Genomic DNA, 15916 nt, shown 5'->3' on the forward strand with positions numbered 1-15916 from the left:
TCCTGTTGCTGAAAATGAAAATCTTGTTTAGACCTTACCTATGCTTAAACTGACATTGTATTAATAAGAACTGGTCAGGATAAGTTGTCTTGCTCTCGTTATGTACAGAGACTAAAAAGTGAGTGGTGCAGTTTTTTTCTGACTTTAATCAATGAGGAGTGGAAATCTACCTTATATAGGCTCCTTTTATGGAAAAACATTTTATAGGAGTAAAACCAAAATCATTTCCACTGCTGGAGGTGTGGGTGAGAAAAACGCAGACAGGATTTTTTGCAAAAAGAACTGAAATTTGTAGACACAATGACATTTTCATATTGAACCAAAACTTTAAGTTTTCTGTTTTTACATTTTTCAGGTATAACAATAATTATTTGTCATATTAAACACAGGAAAATTTTACAAGAAAACAGTTCTGCTTATGTATAGAAATACATATATACATTTACCATGTATTGATTACATGACATTTTTATGCATTGGTTTTTTTAATTGCCTCGACGCGCCTATAATTGAACTAGCTGGTAGCTCATTAATAACCTTCCCACTTAAGCATGTTGTATACATAAAAATCACTTGCTTTTATACCCAACATTATAGCATATCTAAATGTTGTTTTAAAAAAATGGAAGGCTTAGAATTTGGGTCGTTCAGCACTCACATGGAGATTAGGGTGACTGTAAGAATTTATAAGAGGAGCTCAGAAAAGCTTAGCTTACTTAGCTTAGCCAATGGAAGAGATGGCATGCTTTTTATAAACATGTTCAGATAGTGAATAACAGAGAGGGAGAAGAGCTGTTTAACTTAAAGAACCATATTGACACAAAATCTAGTGGGTGCAAGCCAGTAATGAATACCTTTTAAATTGGAAAATTAGACAAAGGTTTCTAACAAGTAGAGGAGAGGAGCTGCCCATTGTGAATAAAATAGTGGGGACAAGAAGTCTGAGTTGTTACAAGACAGCTTCATAGGGTTATAGAAGGGACAGCATGATAGTATAAATGTGTATTTGGAAGAGTAGAACATGAGCAATGGGGCTTATGGCATATCCATGACAGATTTTAAAGACATCCTGATCATGATATGGGGTTGTCTGCATACGTGGGCATTTTCTAGTGGCATAGGGTCTTTTGACTTCACTGACAATGTGTGCAGTATTTAGAGGCAGAGGTGAAAATTGAGGACCCGTTTCTTGATAAGACATGGGTTCCTACTGCTCAAGGCAGGTTGCGTGTTAGGACTGTATTGTATTGGGACAAAAGGATTTCAAAATCCTAGGCATCTTGAGATGCATTTGTTTTTTGAGGGTGTGCTTCAGTCTAGATTCTATGGGCTTGGGTGTGAAAGTAAAGTCATGCTAGTTATTTGAATTAGCACTTTCTGAGTCAGGTTTCTATCCCTAGAGCCACAGTCCCATTCTTAGTCATCAAGGCATACTTTACTTAACTAATTCCCTTCCATTAGTGGAGGGTCCTCTTTTTTTCCTTTGAATCATTATATAGGGTTACTTGGTACTAAAGATCATAGGGTTTTGTTATAGGGTGCTTTGTGGCTGTGGTGTGTGGAAGGGGTTATACTGTAGAGGATTAAATCAATTATCCAAGAAGTCCCTACATTCCTAAAACAGTGTGAGGCATTGGTACAGCTATATTTGATGCAATCTTTAAGTGATTCTCTCATGGCTGCATAATATGATGGGAATGATCTCCTTATATGAAGTTCTTCTGAAAAGTAGTCATGTGTGGGTAAGGAACATCCCTGCACCTAACTGTTAAACCTGAGTACTAGATTGAGCAACACTTTAGGTACTGGTAAGAAGTACACCACTCTCTGTTCCTCAGTAGCACCCTATTTTTCCTGTGATAGAGGGTCCTGGGATAGATAATAGTAGAACCTAAAAGTTCTCCAATTCAAGAAAAAGCAGCCATAATTCCCTTTGTGAGCCACGATGATCTGATAAGTAAATTACATGGGATATCCACTGGGTTCAGAGGTTACCCTGTCATGTTTGCAGAGGTCATCAACGTGCTTCATAATTAAACTTTTGACTCATGTGCAATATTGCCTCGTGGACACCAATAATTAATCTTCTGTAACGTTTCAAAGACAGTCTTAACATGCTTGGCATGTCAGCCTAGCAAAAATACCTCTAATAAAAATGCTGAAGTATTACATTACCACATAGCTTTATACTCATTAAAAATATTAATAGCTCAGTCTAACTTAAGAAGAATCTTAAAGTATCTAGCATCCTAAAACTATTATTTTATCATAATTTATAAAGGCATCTCTGATTAAAATCTATACCATGTTTGTAAATGGTTATCAAATGCATTTTAAAAAGTCTAAAAAAATGCCAGGTAGATGGGAAATAGACACATATAATTCTACAAATATCTTTTCTTAAATACCCTTAAAACCATAGTTTTCACCAAAAAAATCTCAAAACCAAAATCAAGAGGAGAAATTAAAACAATTTTTAAAATATATAGTTTTAAAAAAATCCATCAAATTTGGACCTTTTTCCTTAAAGTTCTACTAATCCATTAGTTTCCGTAAACATTTCAACGTCAACAAATGTACAGAAAAGCCTCCATTTCTGTAAGTACGCTATTTCAGAGGACAACAGCCATCTATGCACCTGCATTACTTGGTCTTTTGTAGCGATTGTTAAAGTCTGCAAACAATTTGTTTTTTAATGAGCTACACTATCTGGATAAATTACTCTCTTGATCCTAAGCAGTGTTTTTTTCTTTACACTAGGTTGAACTCCCTCAGGTTTAACTGTAGGATGGTATCCTTGACAGCTGCAAAGACAAAGCGTATATTCTCTGTGTCTGTGGCACAAGTAAAATGGGAGTAGATTACTTTCTCTTTGTCTGGATTCTGATCCTGATATAGCTTCAAAATGAAGTCTCTGGCAGCTTTGACATCTTGCTTAGGTCCTATTTGGAGGTACAAAAGTATAATACTTGTAAAGGACAGAAAACACAATGTAGTCATAAAACTTATTAGTCAAATACCAAGCAATTACGATACGTTAAAAACAAAGGCATTTTCTTCTGGTATCACACACAGTATTATACTTATGGGACTGAACTTGTTACGACACTTAGAAATAACATTACCTTTGCAACTTTCGAATTATTTGTGGGATAACTTTCTTTCAACAGTAAATTGCTCTATCAAAATTGCTTCTACAAGCTAGCTTTGGGTATATGGTATACATATATTTTTAAAGCTGCCATTGTAGAAGATTCTAATAATACTTGAAAACTTACTGCATAATGAAATGGTGTGACATACTGCTTGGCTTCACCTATTTTGTGTAGTTTATAGCTTTCTGAAGACTGCATCATTACATTTTATTTGGTCAAGAAGGACATTACTAGCTGTTACTAACTACAGCATTATTTTCTAACTTTAGATTTAGCATTTAATATGATATGATTGTCAATATATTAGCTTTGATACAACAGATTCTGTCTACATGCAATTAATGCACATGAATTTTCTGCGCAGAAAATTCAGGCTCATTAAACTGTGCCCAGGTGCATGTCTACATGTACACGCAGGGCGGGAGCAAACTGAGCCCGACAGGAGCAGCCTAGTCCAGGGCTGCTACTGCCCTGCTCTGCCCCCCTGCAGCAGCCAGAGGGAGCCCCAGGCTTCAGCCACAGCTGCCTAGGGGCCAGTCTTGGGATGGCAAGAGGCACAGACATCACTGTGGCTGGCAGAGGGCATGGGGGGTCAGGCCTTGGCTGGGCTCTGTGGAGTCAGGGAGGTGAGCTGGCCCCAGCTCTGGGTACCCTGAGCCCTGGTGGGTACGGCAGGAGCTGACTCTGGAGGCAGCTGCAAGTGGCAAGAAGACCAGGGCTAGGCCCAAGCTCTGGGGAGTGGGACAGGAGCTGTCCCCAGCTCCAGGGGCAGATCCAAGTGGCTTTGAACCAGGGCCAGCTCGCTTTCCCCCCTTCCCCAGGTGCCCAGAGCATGGGGCTATGCCCCGAGCTCCATGTCACTTGGAGCTGCCCCCAAAGCCAAACAGCAATTGTGACCCCCCTACTACCTGGGATGACTGGGAACAATTTGCTCCTGGGTCAGCATCTACACATGCGTTCAGGTGCACTAATGTGAAGCACCATTAACTAGTACCTGTATCTGTCGGTACTAGCAAATAGCGTTTTACATTAATCTACTGCACAGTAATTGATGCACACATATAGACTGTGATGCTTTAATACACATTAGATTAGTCTACTGCACAATAATTGGTGTGCACGTGTAGATCCACCCACAGAGATATAACAAAACTGCTGGCCTAACCCCATCGTCAACTCATCAGTTCAGGTGGGTAATACTTTTTGGGATTACAAATGTGGGTTTACTTATTTATACATTAAGTTAGCATACATTAAGCTGGTGGTGTGTTTGAATTTCCCTTTTACTTAATTATTATGAATGTCTAGAAATTAAGAGAAAGCAAAAAAGATGGAGCAAAAATGTAAATATACTATGTTTAGCAAGAAAATATAGGCTTGCTGGATCATAGGAAAGTAGAGCTGGAAGGGTCCTCAGAAAGTCATTTAGTTCAGCTCCCTGCTCCAGGCAGAATAATCCCTGACTAAACCACCCAACCCAAATATCTGTCTGACCTGCTCTAGCAAACTTACAAAGATGGAAACCCACAATTTCTCTAGGTAGCCTATTGCAATCCTTGGCCACCCTTATAGTCAGAACATTTCCCCCTAATCTCCAACATAAATTTCTCCTGCTATAGCTTGAGGCCATTGCTGCAAGTCCTGCCCCCTACAGCCATAGAGAAAAAGCCCATCTCCAGCCTCTATAATTGCCTGCCTCAGTCTTCTCTAGACTAAATAATAGACTAAATAAACTAGTTCTTTCAGCTTTTCCTCATAAGTCTCATCTCCCAGCCCTGCTGCTCCAGACTCTTCAAACTGTCCACATCCATCTTGAAGTGTGGGACCCCAAACTGGACATAGTATTCCAAGCAAGGCCTCACCAGGGCTGAACAGAGTGGAAGAATCACTTTCTTCAATTTTCAAGTGATGTTCTTATTAATACAACCCAGTCTGTTGTTGGCCTTTTCTTTCCCCCAAAAGCACGCTGTTTGCTCATACTCAATATATAGTCTACTGTAACCCCCAGGTCCTTCTCTGTAGTACTGCAGCCTAGCCATTTATTCCCCAGTCTGTATTTGTGCATGCAATTATTCCGTCCCATATGCAGGACTTGCACTTGTCCTTGCTGAATCTCATCTGATTGATAATGGACTATTTCTCAAGTCCATCCAAGTCATTCTGGATCCTAGCCCTACTCTCCAGACTACATGCAGCTCCACCCAGCTTAGCATCACCCACAAATTTCCTAAGTATGCACTAGATCCTATCACCTAAATCATTAATGAAGATATTAAACAGTATTGGACCCAAGACAGAACTCTGGGGAACCTCACCCGATACCTCCTTCCAAATAGAAAAATGGTGGGTACTTTTAGGATATATAAAATCCTCTGTCCCTGTTTCTCCTACAATCCTCTCTAAACAATACACACTTTTCCCCTTAGCATTCAAAAGGTATAATATTTGTTGCTAGACTAGCACTATATATAGTGCTGATATGCCACAGCTAAGCCTATACAGCTCTAAAAGTAGGAACATAAAGTTTATTATGATCACAGATCAGACTAAATGAAAGTGGGTCTCTTGTGTTCTGGTACTTTCATTCCAGCACTGGCTGCAAGACCCAGGTGTCAATCTTACAATTTACAGTGTGCAGGAAGACTGCTGCAGCTTCATGGACTCCTATGGGGCACCACAAACTGCTTCTATAATGCAGTGGACTCTAGTAACACACACTGGGCATATCTACACAAGACAGGGACCTGATGATCTTCCAAGGTCCCTTCCAGCCTTACAGTCTCTATGAGAGAGGCCTCAAACCCAGATATCAAAATTCCTGTGCAAGTGCTCTGGCCTAGAACCCACATCTGCTTACAAGGCAAGTAGCTTAATTACACAGGCACCGTTTTTTCAGGACATAAGCTCAAATACACCCATACGTATCCATGTACATGCCGGACCAGTGTGCAACCCTACTATGCATTCTCAGTCTGTGTGTGCAGTGTGTAACCCCTGCATAAAATAAGGGCCAAAAATGGCCAGGTAGATAACTGGAAAACAGAATTCCACCCTTAGTTCCAAATCAGTTTGTTAATTGCTGATGACAATGCTAACTTTATATAGTCTGGAATAAATGCTTACCTGTGTATTCTGGGAAATAGCTGATTAGATGGGAGTACATGATTTTCTCTTCTAAAAGATCTTTTTTGTTTAAGAACAAAATGACTGAAGAGTTCAGAAACCAGGGATATGTGATGATAGTTTTAAATAAGGCCTTGCTTTCTTCCATTCGATTCTACAAGCAGAATTTGGATATTAACATATATGTGGTAATACTCTTGAAATGATTCTGTTTCAGAGTCAAAACACTCACACCTCAACCATCAGCCTCCAATGGAGTTCTCTTAAAATCAGTGTTTTCAGTGTTTTCTTTCCAGGTTGTTTCCATTCAGCAAAATTATAGCAAAAAACATAAACTGCTTTTCTCAGTATTTTATGCTTATGTTCTCAGTGGACTTTGAATAAGGCCTGCTGGAAAATAAGTGCAATGGGCAGCATAACTACATGCAGAATAAAATTCAAGGTAGTACATATTAGAAGAAGTCACTTGAGCATTCAAGCACTTGATTGTGGACAGTTCTACAGAGGATTGTTTAATATTTTCTGGTGGTCAAGAAAGCAAAACATGGCAGAATGCATCAGGGATGAGATAGGAAACCCTGAAAATATTATAGTGAAGTCAAAAGGTAATGGTTTTTACTCTTACAAGCACAGAAAAAATATACAAAAGCTGAGAGAAGATGGTGAATAGGGAGTATGTGATAGAAGTGCACTAAATAGCAGTTACTCTTCTCCCTACCTTCTTTCATTACACAAGATCAAAAGGGATATTCAATAATGTTAAAAAGCAGAAATCTAGAACTGATGGAAGGAAAAAGACGTCATCTACCTTTCAGTTACTGTAATTCTTTGTGGTCTGTTATCCACAGGCACTTTCCCCTATGGGTGCATGTACCCTCATGTGCCCAAGCTCAGGAACTTTTGGTTTCTGAACCCAATGGTGAAGTTTTATATCCTGTCACTCTACATGCTAAGGACTTAAAAGTGCGTATACCTATTGCGCCTCAGTTTCCTCTCAATCATAGACCCCAAGAATGCAGGTAGAAGGCAGGTTATGGAGTATGCATATGGGAAAATACTGTCTCATTTCAATGATGGTCCTCATATACGTTCCTGTAGAAGTTAGAGGGTGCTCAGCAAGCCCTTAAAGAGCTGGGGTTTTAAGGAGTTTGCAGTTGATAGCTGCAGGCAGCATAAAGAGACCTAACTTATTTTTCTTTTGGGCTGCCATTATTGTTTAAATTAACCTTTCAATTAACAGTTCTGTATTACCTGTTCCTTGGGGTAAACTAATCATAGGGTGTGCATTTATAAACATTTTATTTTTAAAGAAAAAACAAGATTTTTTTTTTGGTCCTTCTGCTAGTTACCCTCATTCCTTACCTCATTATCGCATTCAGCCAAGACCTGGTCATATTCACTTAATGCAACTAAGAAAATGATGGAAGTAACACTTTCAAAGCAGTGAATCCACTTTCTCCTTTCAGACCTCTGGCCACCGACATCTACCATCCTGTTAAACAGAAAACCAGCACAAGGGTTGTTTCAATGCCATTATTAAATATGTCTGTGTTATGTGCACAGGGGACCCTTTAAGGGGGAGCCTCTCAGAATGCAAATGAGCTATTCACAAATTACTTCATTCTGTGAAAGATGCATTAAATTAATTTACCTATGGAAGGACTACAAATTGCACTATAGTTCAGCATGGCCACCCTGATATGCCCAAGTTCCAAAGGTCTGTCCAAATATAGGATTGTGCAGGTTTCTTCCATATCAAAGCAACAGCACAACTGAAATATATATTCACTTTCCATATCTATCTAATTCTATTATTGAGGTAATACTCAGCTACTCAAGTGCATTTCATCTCTAAACAATCACTTCAAATCAAGGAAACTGCCAGTTAAACCCATACTACCAACCACAAATAACATAAAAACTGAACTGGCTCACTTACTCGTCAGCTCAGCATCAAACTCACTTTCAGTTCTGATAGAGAACCCTCAGGCATATTGTGTGTACACACACACACACCCTTTCACTTCAGCTAGAATAATATATTTTTGTTATGGACATATATTTGGTGAAAGTCTTGAACTTTGGCTGTATATGAAAAACTACAACTGGTAGTGTTTTAAATTTGTCATGAATTTCATGTTCAGCGTGCTTGATTCTCTTGTTAGAAATGACAAGGAGTTTCTTGTGGAGTTGAGTCAGTGTATGTTTGAGGGGCTATTGGTGATGGCTAGGAAATGATACTTAAACATTTTTTAGGAATTGGCTTGTAGGTAAAGTAAATATTGCATTAGAACAATGGTCCAGGGGAATTGCAGCAGTTATTTGGTTTCTAAAAGTCTGTTTGTAACAAAGTTTCACATTCTCAGCCTGTTAGCAGACAGTGGGCACGTTTACACGTTCATTAATGTGCCACAGATACCATGCCTTAAGTTTAGTACTTGGTTAACCAAGTACTAAATTAATAGATAGTAACTCACACTACTGTGCAGTAGTACCAGCACATGGGTTTTTAGTGACACTTACCACACAGTAGCTTAATAACACTGCACAGTAGCCTAATACTACTACACACTAGCATATTAGCATGCTTTTTGCCTGGCACACTTCTGTGCAGTTAGTGTCTCATGTAGATGCACCTGCTGTGTGCAAACCTAGCAGACAGGCGCATACATCCTGGGAAATTGAAGACATACAAACAGTGTTCCACAACAAAAATAAGGAACCTGCATTATTAGCATCAGGTCGCAATGACCAGCTGCATAGCCCTTGGGATTTCTGGTTTTGGACTGACCAAATTAGGAGGCCAGGGATGCCCAAATTAAGGTACCAGTAAATGACCAAATTAAGATGCATGCATCTGATATGTTTGAGAAACAAAGGGATATGCTGACAGGAGAAAATGTGGACAATATGATAACCACTGGGAAACCAATCAATGGTACTCAAAAATGAAGAGTCATCAGGACTGGATCATAAATCCAGTGCCAACAATTAGTAGAAAGGCACGTGTTGATGTTGGGGTGAATTCTACATAGGTACTTCAAGAACTGTCACTTAGTTTTATATCCGCAATCCCATCTAGTCGCATGTTGTATTTCTAACATTGGCTAGCACCAGGTTAGCTCACAGAAAAGTGCACTAATTCCTAAAGTCTTACAATTTATTTTTCTGTCTAACTATGCATGATCCTATTTTACAAAGTATCTTTGAAACCTAATAAACTTTTGGTCTCAATTGTATACTGTGGCAATGAGATCCCGTGTAATTATTCACTGTATATATGTATGCTTTTACTAGTTTTAAGCTATTACCTTTTGATTCCACTGAATTTTGTCTTGTTCCTACACTCACTCCTGAATGAGAAGACAAACAGAAGTGCCTGAATGATTATCTATTCTACACAATTTTATTACATTGTATACTTCGGTCATTGGTGTCTTGTTTTCTGAGCTTTAATTTAATCAGTCCCCATTCTTTCAATCTTCCTTCACCCAGCAGGTATGAAGGAATGCTTTCAATGCTTTTTTGCCTATTATATTGCTTTGTGAGCTCTAGCAAAAATAATATTTTTATTATTTAGATAAAGGTATTATGTTTTGTGTATATGCTAATACTTTATTTTGCTGTTTTTTTTAACCCTCACCACGCAATGCCCACAATGTTGCCAAGGCTTTAAGTCATTGCTTTTACATGGCTCCTTTAAATCATTGCCCTCCCTCCCTCAATCAAAGCTTCACAAGCTGGATCTAGCCAATGGGCTATAGGTTACTGAACCCTGTGTTAGGGTATAATGAGGCAATTTAGAAAAAAAATCAACTCTCTCAAAAGGGAGTGGTTTCTAAAAGCTTTCTCTAGAAAAATTAGAAAGTGGCTTCCAAAAAAAATCAATTATCCTCTGCAAAGTTATATCTGGAAACTAAATTCAATTATTGAAGTGCCAGAAACTTAAACTAATCCTGTTCTGAATACAAAGGTCAATAATCTCTTATATCAGGAATCTCAGCAGAAAGCTATGTGACAATACAAGAGAAAATACAGTGCAGGCAATGTTACCTAAAAATGATGTTTTCTAAATCAAAAGGGTACTCAATAATTCCAGTGGTTGGCACTCTGACACGAAGAACATCTTGCTGAGTTGGCACAAATGATGGCATAGCAATACGATCAATGTCGGTGAGGTAACTGCAAAGTTAGATGCACATACAACAATCAGAGTAAGTATGCAGCCACACCTGAACTTCTGCTTAATCAGATTGCATGTTTAACTCCAATAATCTGAGGAATAACCCTAACAATTTACATAAAATGCCTCTTGAAAAACAAATCATAGAACGTATACAGAAGAAGGAATTGGTACAGGTTCTAAATATCTGCAAAAAAAGCTTAGTATGTACAAATATATTCATCATTACCAGTATTTCTTATGTTACCAACTTTCCCACGAGGTTTTAAAACTGAAATTTCCATGGATGTTTTAACGTGACTCTCACGATCCATTTCCTCATATCTAAATGAACTTATTGCAATGGGACTGCCGCAACATATTGCTTCAGTTGAATATGATCACTAATCTCATTTTTCAGACAATTAACAGGCACTCAAAACACAACGATAAAGAATAACAGTTAAGTTTGTTTTTGTTTATGCAACATCTTCATTATACATAACACATTTGTCACCAACAAGCTTTTCTGGAGACAAAAGAAAAAAATAAAATTCCACCTATTTAGGTAACATATTCTTACGGTATGTGAGTACATACCAAGCTTGAACATGTAGCACCCCCCACCTCTCTGCTTCCTCATTCTCTGTATTTTTGATTTACACAAACATGTTTAAAAAGGCTGCATCTGCAAATATGTTGCATTTTCCATTATATGGTAGATAGAAATGTTCTTATTTTTCTGATGTTAAGGTGAACTACTGGCTGTTTCCCATTAATTATGACAGAATTAAATTTATATTAATAGATAAAGGAAATAAGTAAATATTTTCTTTTTCCTTTCTTAATGTGTTTATGCTAAAGATCCAATTTAAATTTTCATGTCACATGATTTATGTCCGAGAACCACATTCTTTTGCTTAGATAAATATTACAGGAGGAAATCACAAGAGACCACCGATGCAAAGGATTAGTGATGCCTGCATTCTCTCTTCTCACCGCTAGACGGAAACAGCAGACCAGCCAGAATCCTGGTGTGAAATACAGAAAGCAAGACATTTCCAACTATTCTTGCTTGAAACAGAAAACATCCCTTGCAGAAACAATGCCTCATACCTAATATATGCAACATACTAAATTTACCCTCCCCCCACCATCCCACTGAAAGAAGTCTTAACTAAAAGAGGTCACCAGAATATACAGAACTTCCTGCTTACAAAATATTAACCAGTTCATCTTCTAGAAGACCTGTTTAGCACAAACTGTGAAAGTGAAGATATTGTATCTCTCCCCTGAGGAGCAGTGTCAGATTAGTTCTGTGACCTCAGAACTAGTTTGTGCCTTGCTGGACAAAAGAAAATGGGTTTCAAAATTAGTTAGAGAATTTTCAGAGGTGACTAATTTGTACACCAAGATTTACATATTTTACAACTACTTTATGGAATTTAGAAGCTGAATCTTGTCTATGAAGACTGGTGCAGCTGTTTTCAAACTCTCCCCAAAGACAAAGTTAGCTACATGCCAGCTATATTGACCTCAGCACTGGTGGGGGGGAGATAGCCAGCTAATGATTTCAGTGTGCAGACAGAGAGAGAAATTTAAAAGCTTAAATAAAAAGAAAAGAAAAAACCTCCTTCAAAGATTTATTTAACTTAATCTCAGAATGTGGAAGTTGAGTGAGATTTCCATGCCAAGAGATGTCTAGGGGTAAATACAAGATCATAATGAGGCCACCGTGCTCTGAGAGAACTTTGCACTGATGGTGTGCTAAGACAAGGTACTTACTATTTAGCAGAATCAGAGAGCTGGTATTCTCTCCGTCTGTCATAGCACTCTTGGATTCCTGGGTCTTCCCAGAGCTTCTTGATTGCTTCCACTTGCTTTCTTTCCAACATTGTTACTTTATCTACCTCCACCTCTCTGACTGTCTGAGCATTTTCCTAATTACAAAAAAAACATAAAATCTGTCTGATTAAAATTCATTGCAGAATGATAGGTTTGTTGGCCACCAAGACAGGAGTATACCGTATCATTTAAGGGGCGGGTTAACAGAAGTCAATTCAAGTTTCTGGGGTATGTGTTAACAGGAACAGAGGGGCAGATGAGCAATACAAAGGGTTACATGACCTGATAAACAAAACAGCCTTAAGTAATACATCAGCATTGATTACACTAACAGCACTAAAACAAGGGAATGATCCTAATTTGGTCAACATCTGCAATTCAGTATGTTATATACTTGTTTTTGGGAAGATGTGTACAATGGGGGAACAGTTTTAATGAATTTTAATTTTCAAGCATCCAATGATTACTGTGCTTGTTTTGTTTTGGTACAAACAATACTTTCTGAGTCTAAGTATGTTCTGAAATGTTGCTGATTCATGGCCATAGTGTTCTGAAATTTTTTAGAGACACTGAATGGAAATTGCATGTTTCCCTGAAACAAAGCTGAGGTCATCTCTGGAAAGAGCAGTTCTATGCATTTAAACCATTTATTCTTTTGTTGAAATTTCTGATAGCTAGTGCAAGCAGACTGGTGACTAAAGCGAACAGATGAAGTTACAAGACGCACATGCTTTTTGCTGCTCAAAGGGAGAAAATGCCTTCAGGAATTTAAACAGAATGATGTCACTTTCCACTAGTTGAAAATCTGGCCTTATCGGTCTGTAATGAACATGATGTTTACAGAATTTAAAAAATGGATTGCCTATAAAGGCACATTTTAATTTTCTTCTACTATAATTCCAGGTATAACTGTCAAAAAATTAGAGAAACGGCACATTTTCTACAAGAAATGGCTAGTTTTGCTTCCAAGTTGTTACTGGGTCTCATTTTGACATAATAGTCAAGTTAATTAGCCTAACCTTTTAGTTCTTAGAAATTAAGAGATTTATCTTTTTCCCCCCTCCAAGATACACTGCTCTTCTACATATGTAATGGGTACTCCTCTAACATATTACTTAAATGCCTCCCACAGAACCATAATGGAACGGTCCTTTGGTTTTACTAATTCCATGTTTCTTGAATGACCAGCTCTCTTCTTTGACTAAAAAGGAATGGGTCCAATCTTTGAAACCCTATATTCCTAGCCAGGTGTATACTAGTTGATTTATCTGAATCTATTTTATGTACGTTTTGAGGTGAACTCAGCATTACCTGAAAAATCAAATCTGTTTTACATATGGAATTGTGAACTTTGAGGAAATTAATCATTTAAATGTTGCCACAGTAAGACCCCTCTCCAGGTCTCTTGAAGTTGTCTTACTGTACTTTGCATTTAATAGCAGTAGAAATAATAGGCAAACGTCAATCCTTCTGGATCCTGGTGATCCTGGTGCATGAGAGGTCACCAGGACCTTCAACATGTATGCCTAATAGTAGTAATATAAAATGGGTAGAGACTCATAGGGCAGATCTACATAGGCTATTAATTCGCAGTAGGCTTACTGTGCAGTAAACCTTCCCTGAGAGCACTTCTACATGTGTACCCTGTTAGGAGCAGATTTGCTCCCAATGGGAGCAGCCCAGTACAGGGCTGCTCCTGCCCTGCTCTGCCCCCACTGCAGCAGCCAAGGGGAGCTTCAGGCTCCCCCAGGTGCTAGCCCAGGGGCTGGCAAGGGGGCCAGTCTTGATGTGCATGGGGCCAGGAGAGCTCTGCTGGCTACAGTGGCAGCTTTTTCCTGGCCCCGTGGACATTGGGACGAGTCTGATGTGCACAGGGCTGGGAGACAGCTGCTGCTGCATCCAGCAGGTCTCTCCTGGCCTTGTGCCTACTGGGGGACACAGCTGCCAGCAAGTCCCCTGCCAGGCAGGGCTTCCTTACCAGCAGGAGGTTCTCTGGGAGCTGTCCTGCATGTGGGGCAGCTGCCTGTGAGCCTCTGGCTGGGCAGGCCCCACAGCTCAGCAGGGGGCTGGCTGGGAACTCTGTCCCACAAGTGGGGCAGCTGCCATCAAATCCCATGTCCCACCCCACCCCACTCAGCAGGGGGATGGCTGACAGCTGCCCCACTTGCAGGACAGTTCCCAGCCATCTCCCAAATGGGAGTGCACAAGCCTTGCCAGCAGCTTCCCTGCTTGAGTTATGAGCCCCTGCCTGCCCCCTGGAGCAGCAATGTGCACTGTGGAGTTGGGAACTCTAGAGAGCATGCGGGGGCTGGAGTTCCCAGCTCCGTGCAGTGCAGAGCTGGGACCAGTACCAAACCTAGACTCCTGGTGGCCCTGGGCAAACTTTTACCCCTTCACCAGAGATAATCCTAATAATAATCAGACAACAGGAAAAAATTCCCATTTTCAGGCCCCCTTTCTGTCTGGGCCCCAGGCGGCTGCCCAGTTTGCCTGTGCCTGTGCCTGTGTCCAGGTCTGGCTGGTTGCCAGGATAGGGGAGGGCTGAATTCCCCAGTCCCAGCACTAATTGGCTCCCAGGTCCTGTGGGGAGCCAGAAACTAACCAATGCCAGGACCAGGGACAGAGAGCTCCCTATCCCCTGTGGCTCTCTGCTGCCTAGGCTGACCAGAAGCAAATTTGCTCCTGGTCAGCATCTACAAGTGCAGTATTTACAGGTACCAGATAACTGCACAATAGCCTAATTTACTGTGCAGTAAATGCCCCGCATGTGTAGACTGTGATGCTTTACTGCAGAGTAAATTAGTCTACTGCACAGTAAAGTGTTGCATGTAGATGTGCCCAATAGAAAGTTTGTCTCATTGGGAGCAAGATTTGATCATAGGACAGTATCTGTCTCTTGGACCCTGAAGGTGTGTCTCATTTTCTTCCTTCTGGTCACATATATCTACCCTCTAGGCTGCTTCAATGATACAAGATAGTTTCTTGCATTATTTTAATAACTATTAATGTACCCAATTCTCCACCCCTACACAACACTACATTTAAGAAGTTGGATGAATGGACTTCATGTCCAATATCACTTCACTTGAGACCCTTTTTTTTTTAGGCTCCAATTCAGTAGAGTAGTCAACATAGGCTTAAGTCAAATTCTTTTCATCAAATTGCATGCATACAGGCTTAAGACCCAGAGACTTCCCCTGTGTCTTGATGATTAAGACTGGATTTATCCCTTTGCTTAAGTGGTTTGCTTAAATGGAGTTTGTCAAGTATTAAGGAATATCCACAAAACATTTAAATATCAATCATGTTCTGTCTGCTTAGTTCTCAGGTAATACATACCTAGTGTGATAACCAGGGATCTGAGTTTTCCATTTGCCATGGGAAAATGTGGCTCTTCTCCTTCTAAAGGAGAAAAACACGGCTCTTGTCCTTTAAAGGAACCCCCCCACCCCCGAAACAGTGGGTTTCCGTTCGCAGGCTGGCAGTTTCCCATAAGATATATATATCATGGGAAAATGAGGATTTTGGCTTTTTAAATCAGAGAATTTGGGGGTTTTATCAGAGAATTTGAGTTTTTTAAATAGAGAAAGCCAGGATCCCTGCTGATAACCCATGTTACATTCCAACAAAT

At 39.7% G+C, this 15916-nt stretch overlaps 1 protein-coding gene across 1 annotated transcript; it reads right to left on the reverse strand.

The window, feature by feature from the left end:
- Nucleotides 1–225: 225 nt before the first annotated feature.
- Nucleotides 226–12375, reverse strand: LOC102386960 (guanine nucleotide-binding protein subunit alpha-14). Its single transcript, XM_006035365.2, has 5 exons — nt 12226–12375; nt 10332–10460; nt 7641–7770; nt 6279–6432; nt 226–2942 (listed from the first exon to the last, which is right to left on the reverse strand). Exons 1-5 carry the CDS (start codon nt 12333–12335, stop codon nt 2752–2754), a joined length of 714 nt encoding a protein of 237 aa, XP_006035427.2. The 5' UTR covers nt 12336–12375; the 3' UTR covers nt 226–2751.
- Nucleotides 12376–15916: the final 3541 nt, after the last annotated feature.

The sequence above is a fragment of the Alligator sinensis genome, unplaced genomic scaffold, assembly GCF_000455745.1.
Source record: "Alligator sinensis unplaced genomic scaffold, ASM45574v1 scaffold728_1, whole genome shotgun sequence".
Classification (NCBI taxonomy): domain Eukaryota; kingdom Metazoa; phylum Chordata; order Crocodylia; family Alligatoridae; genus Alligator; species Alligator sinensis.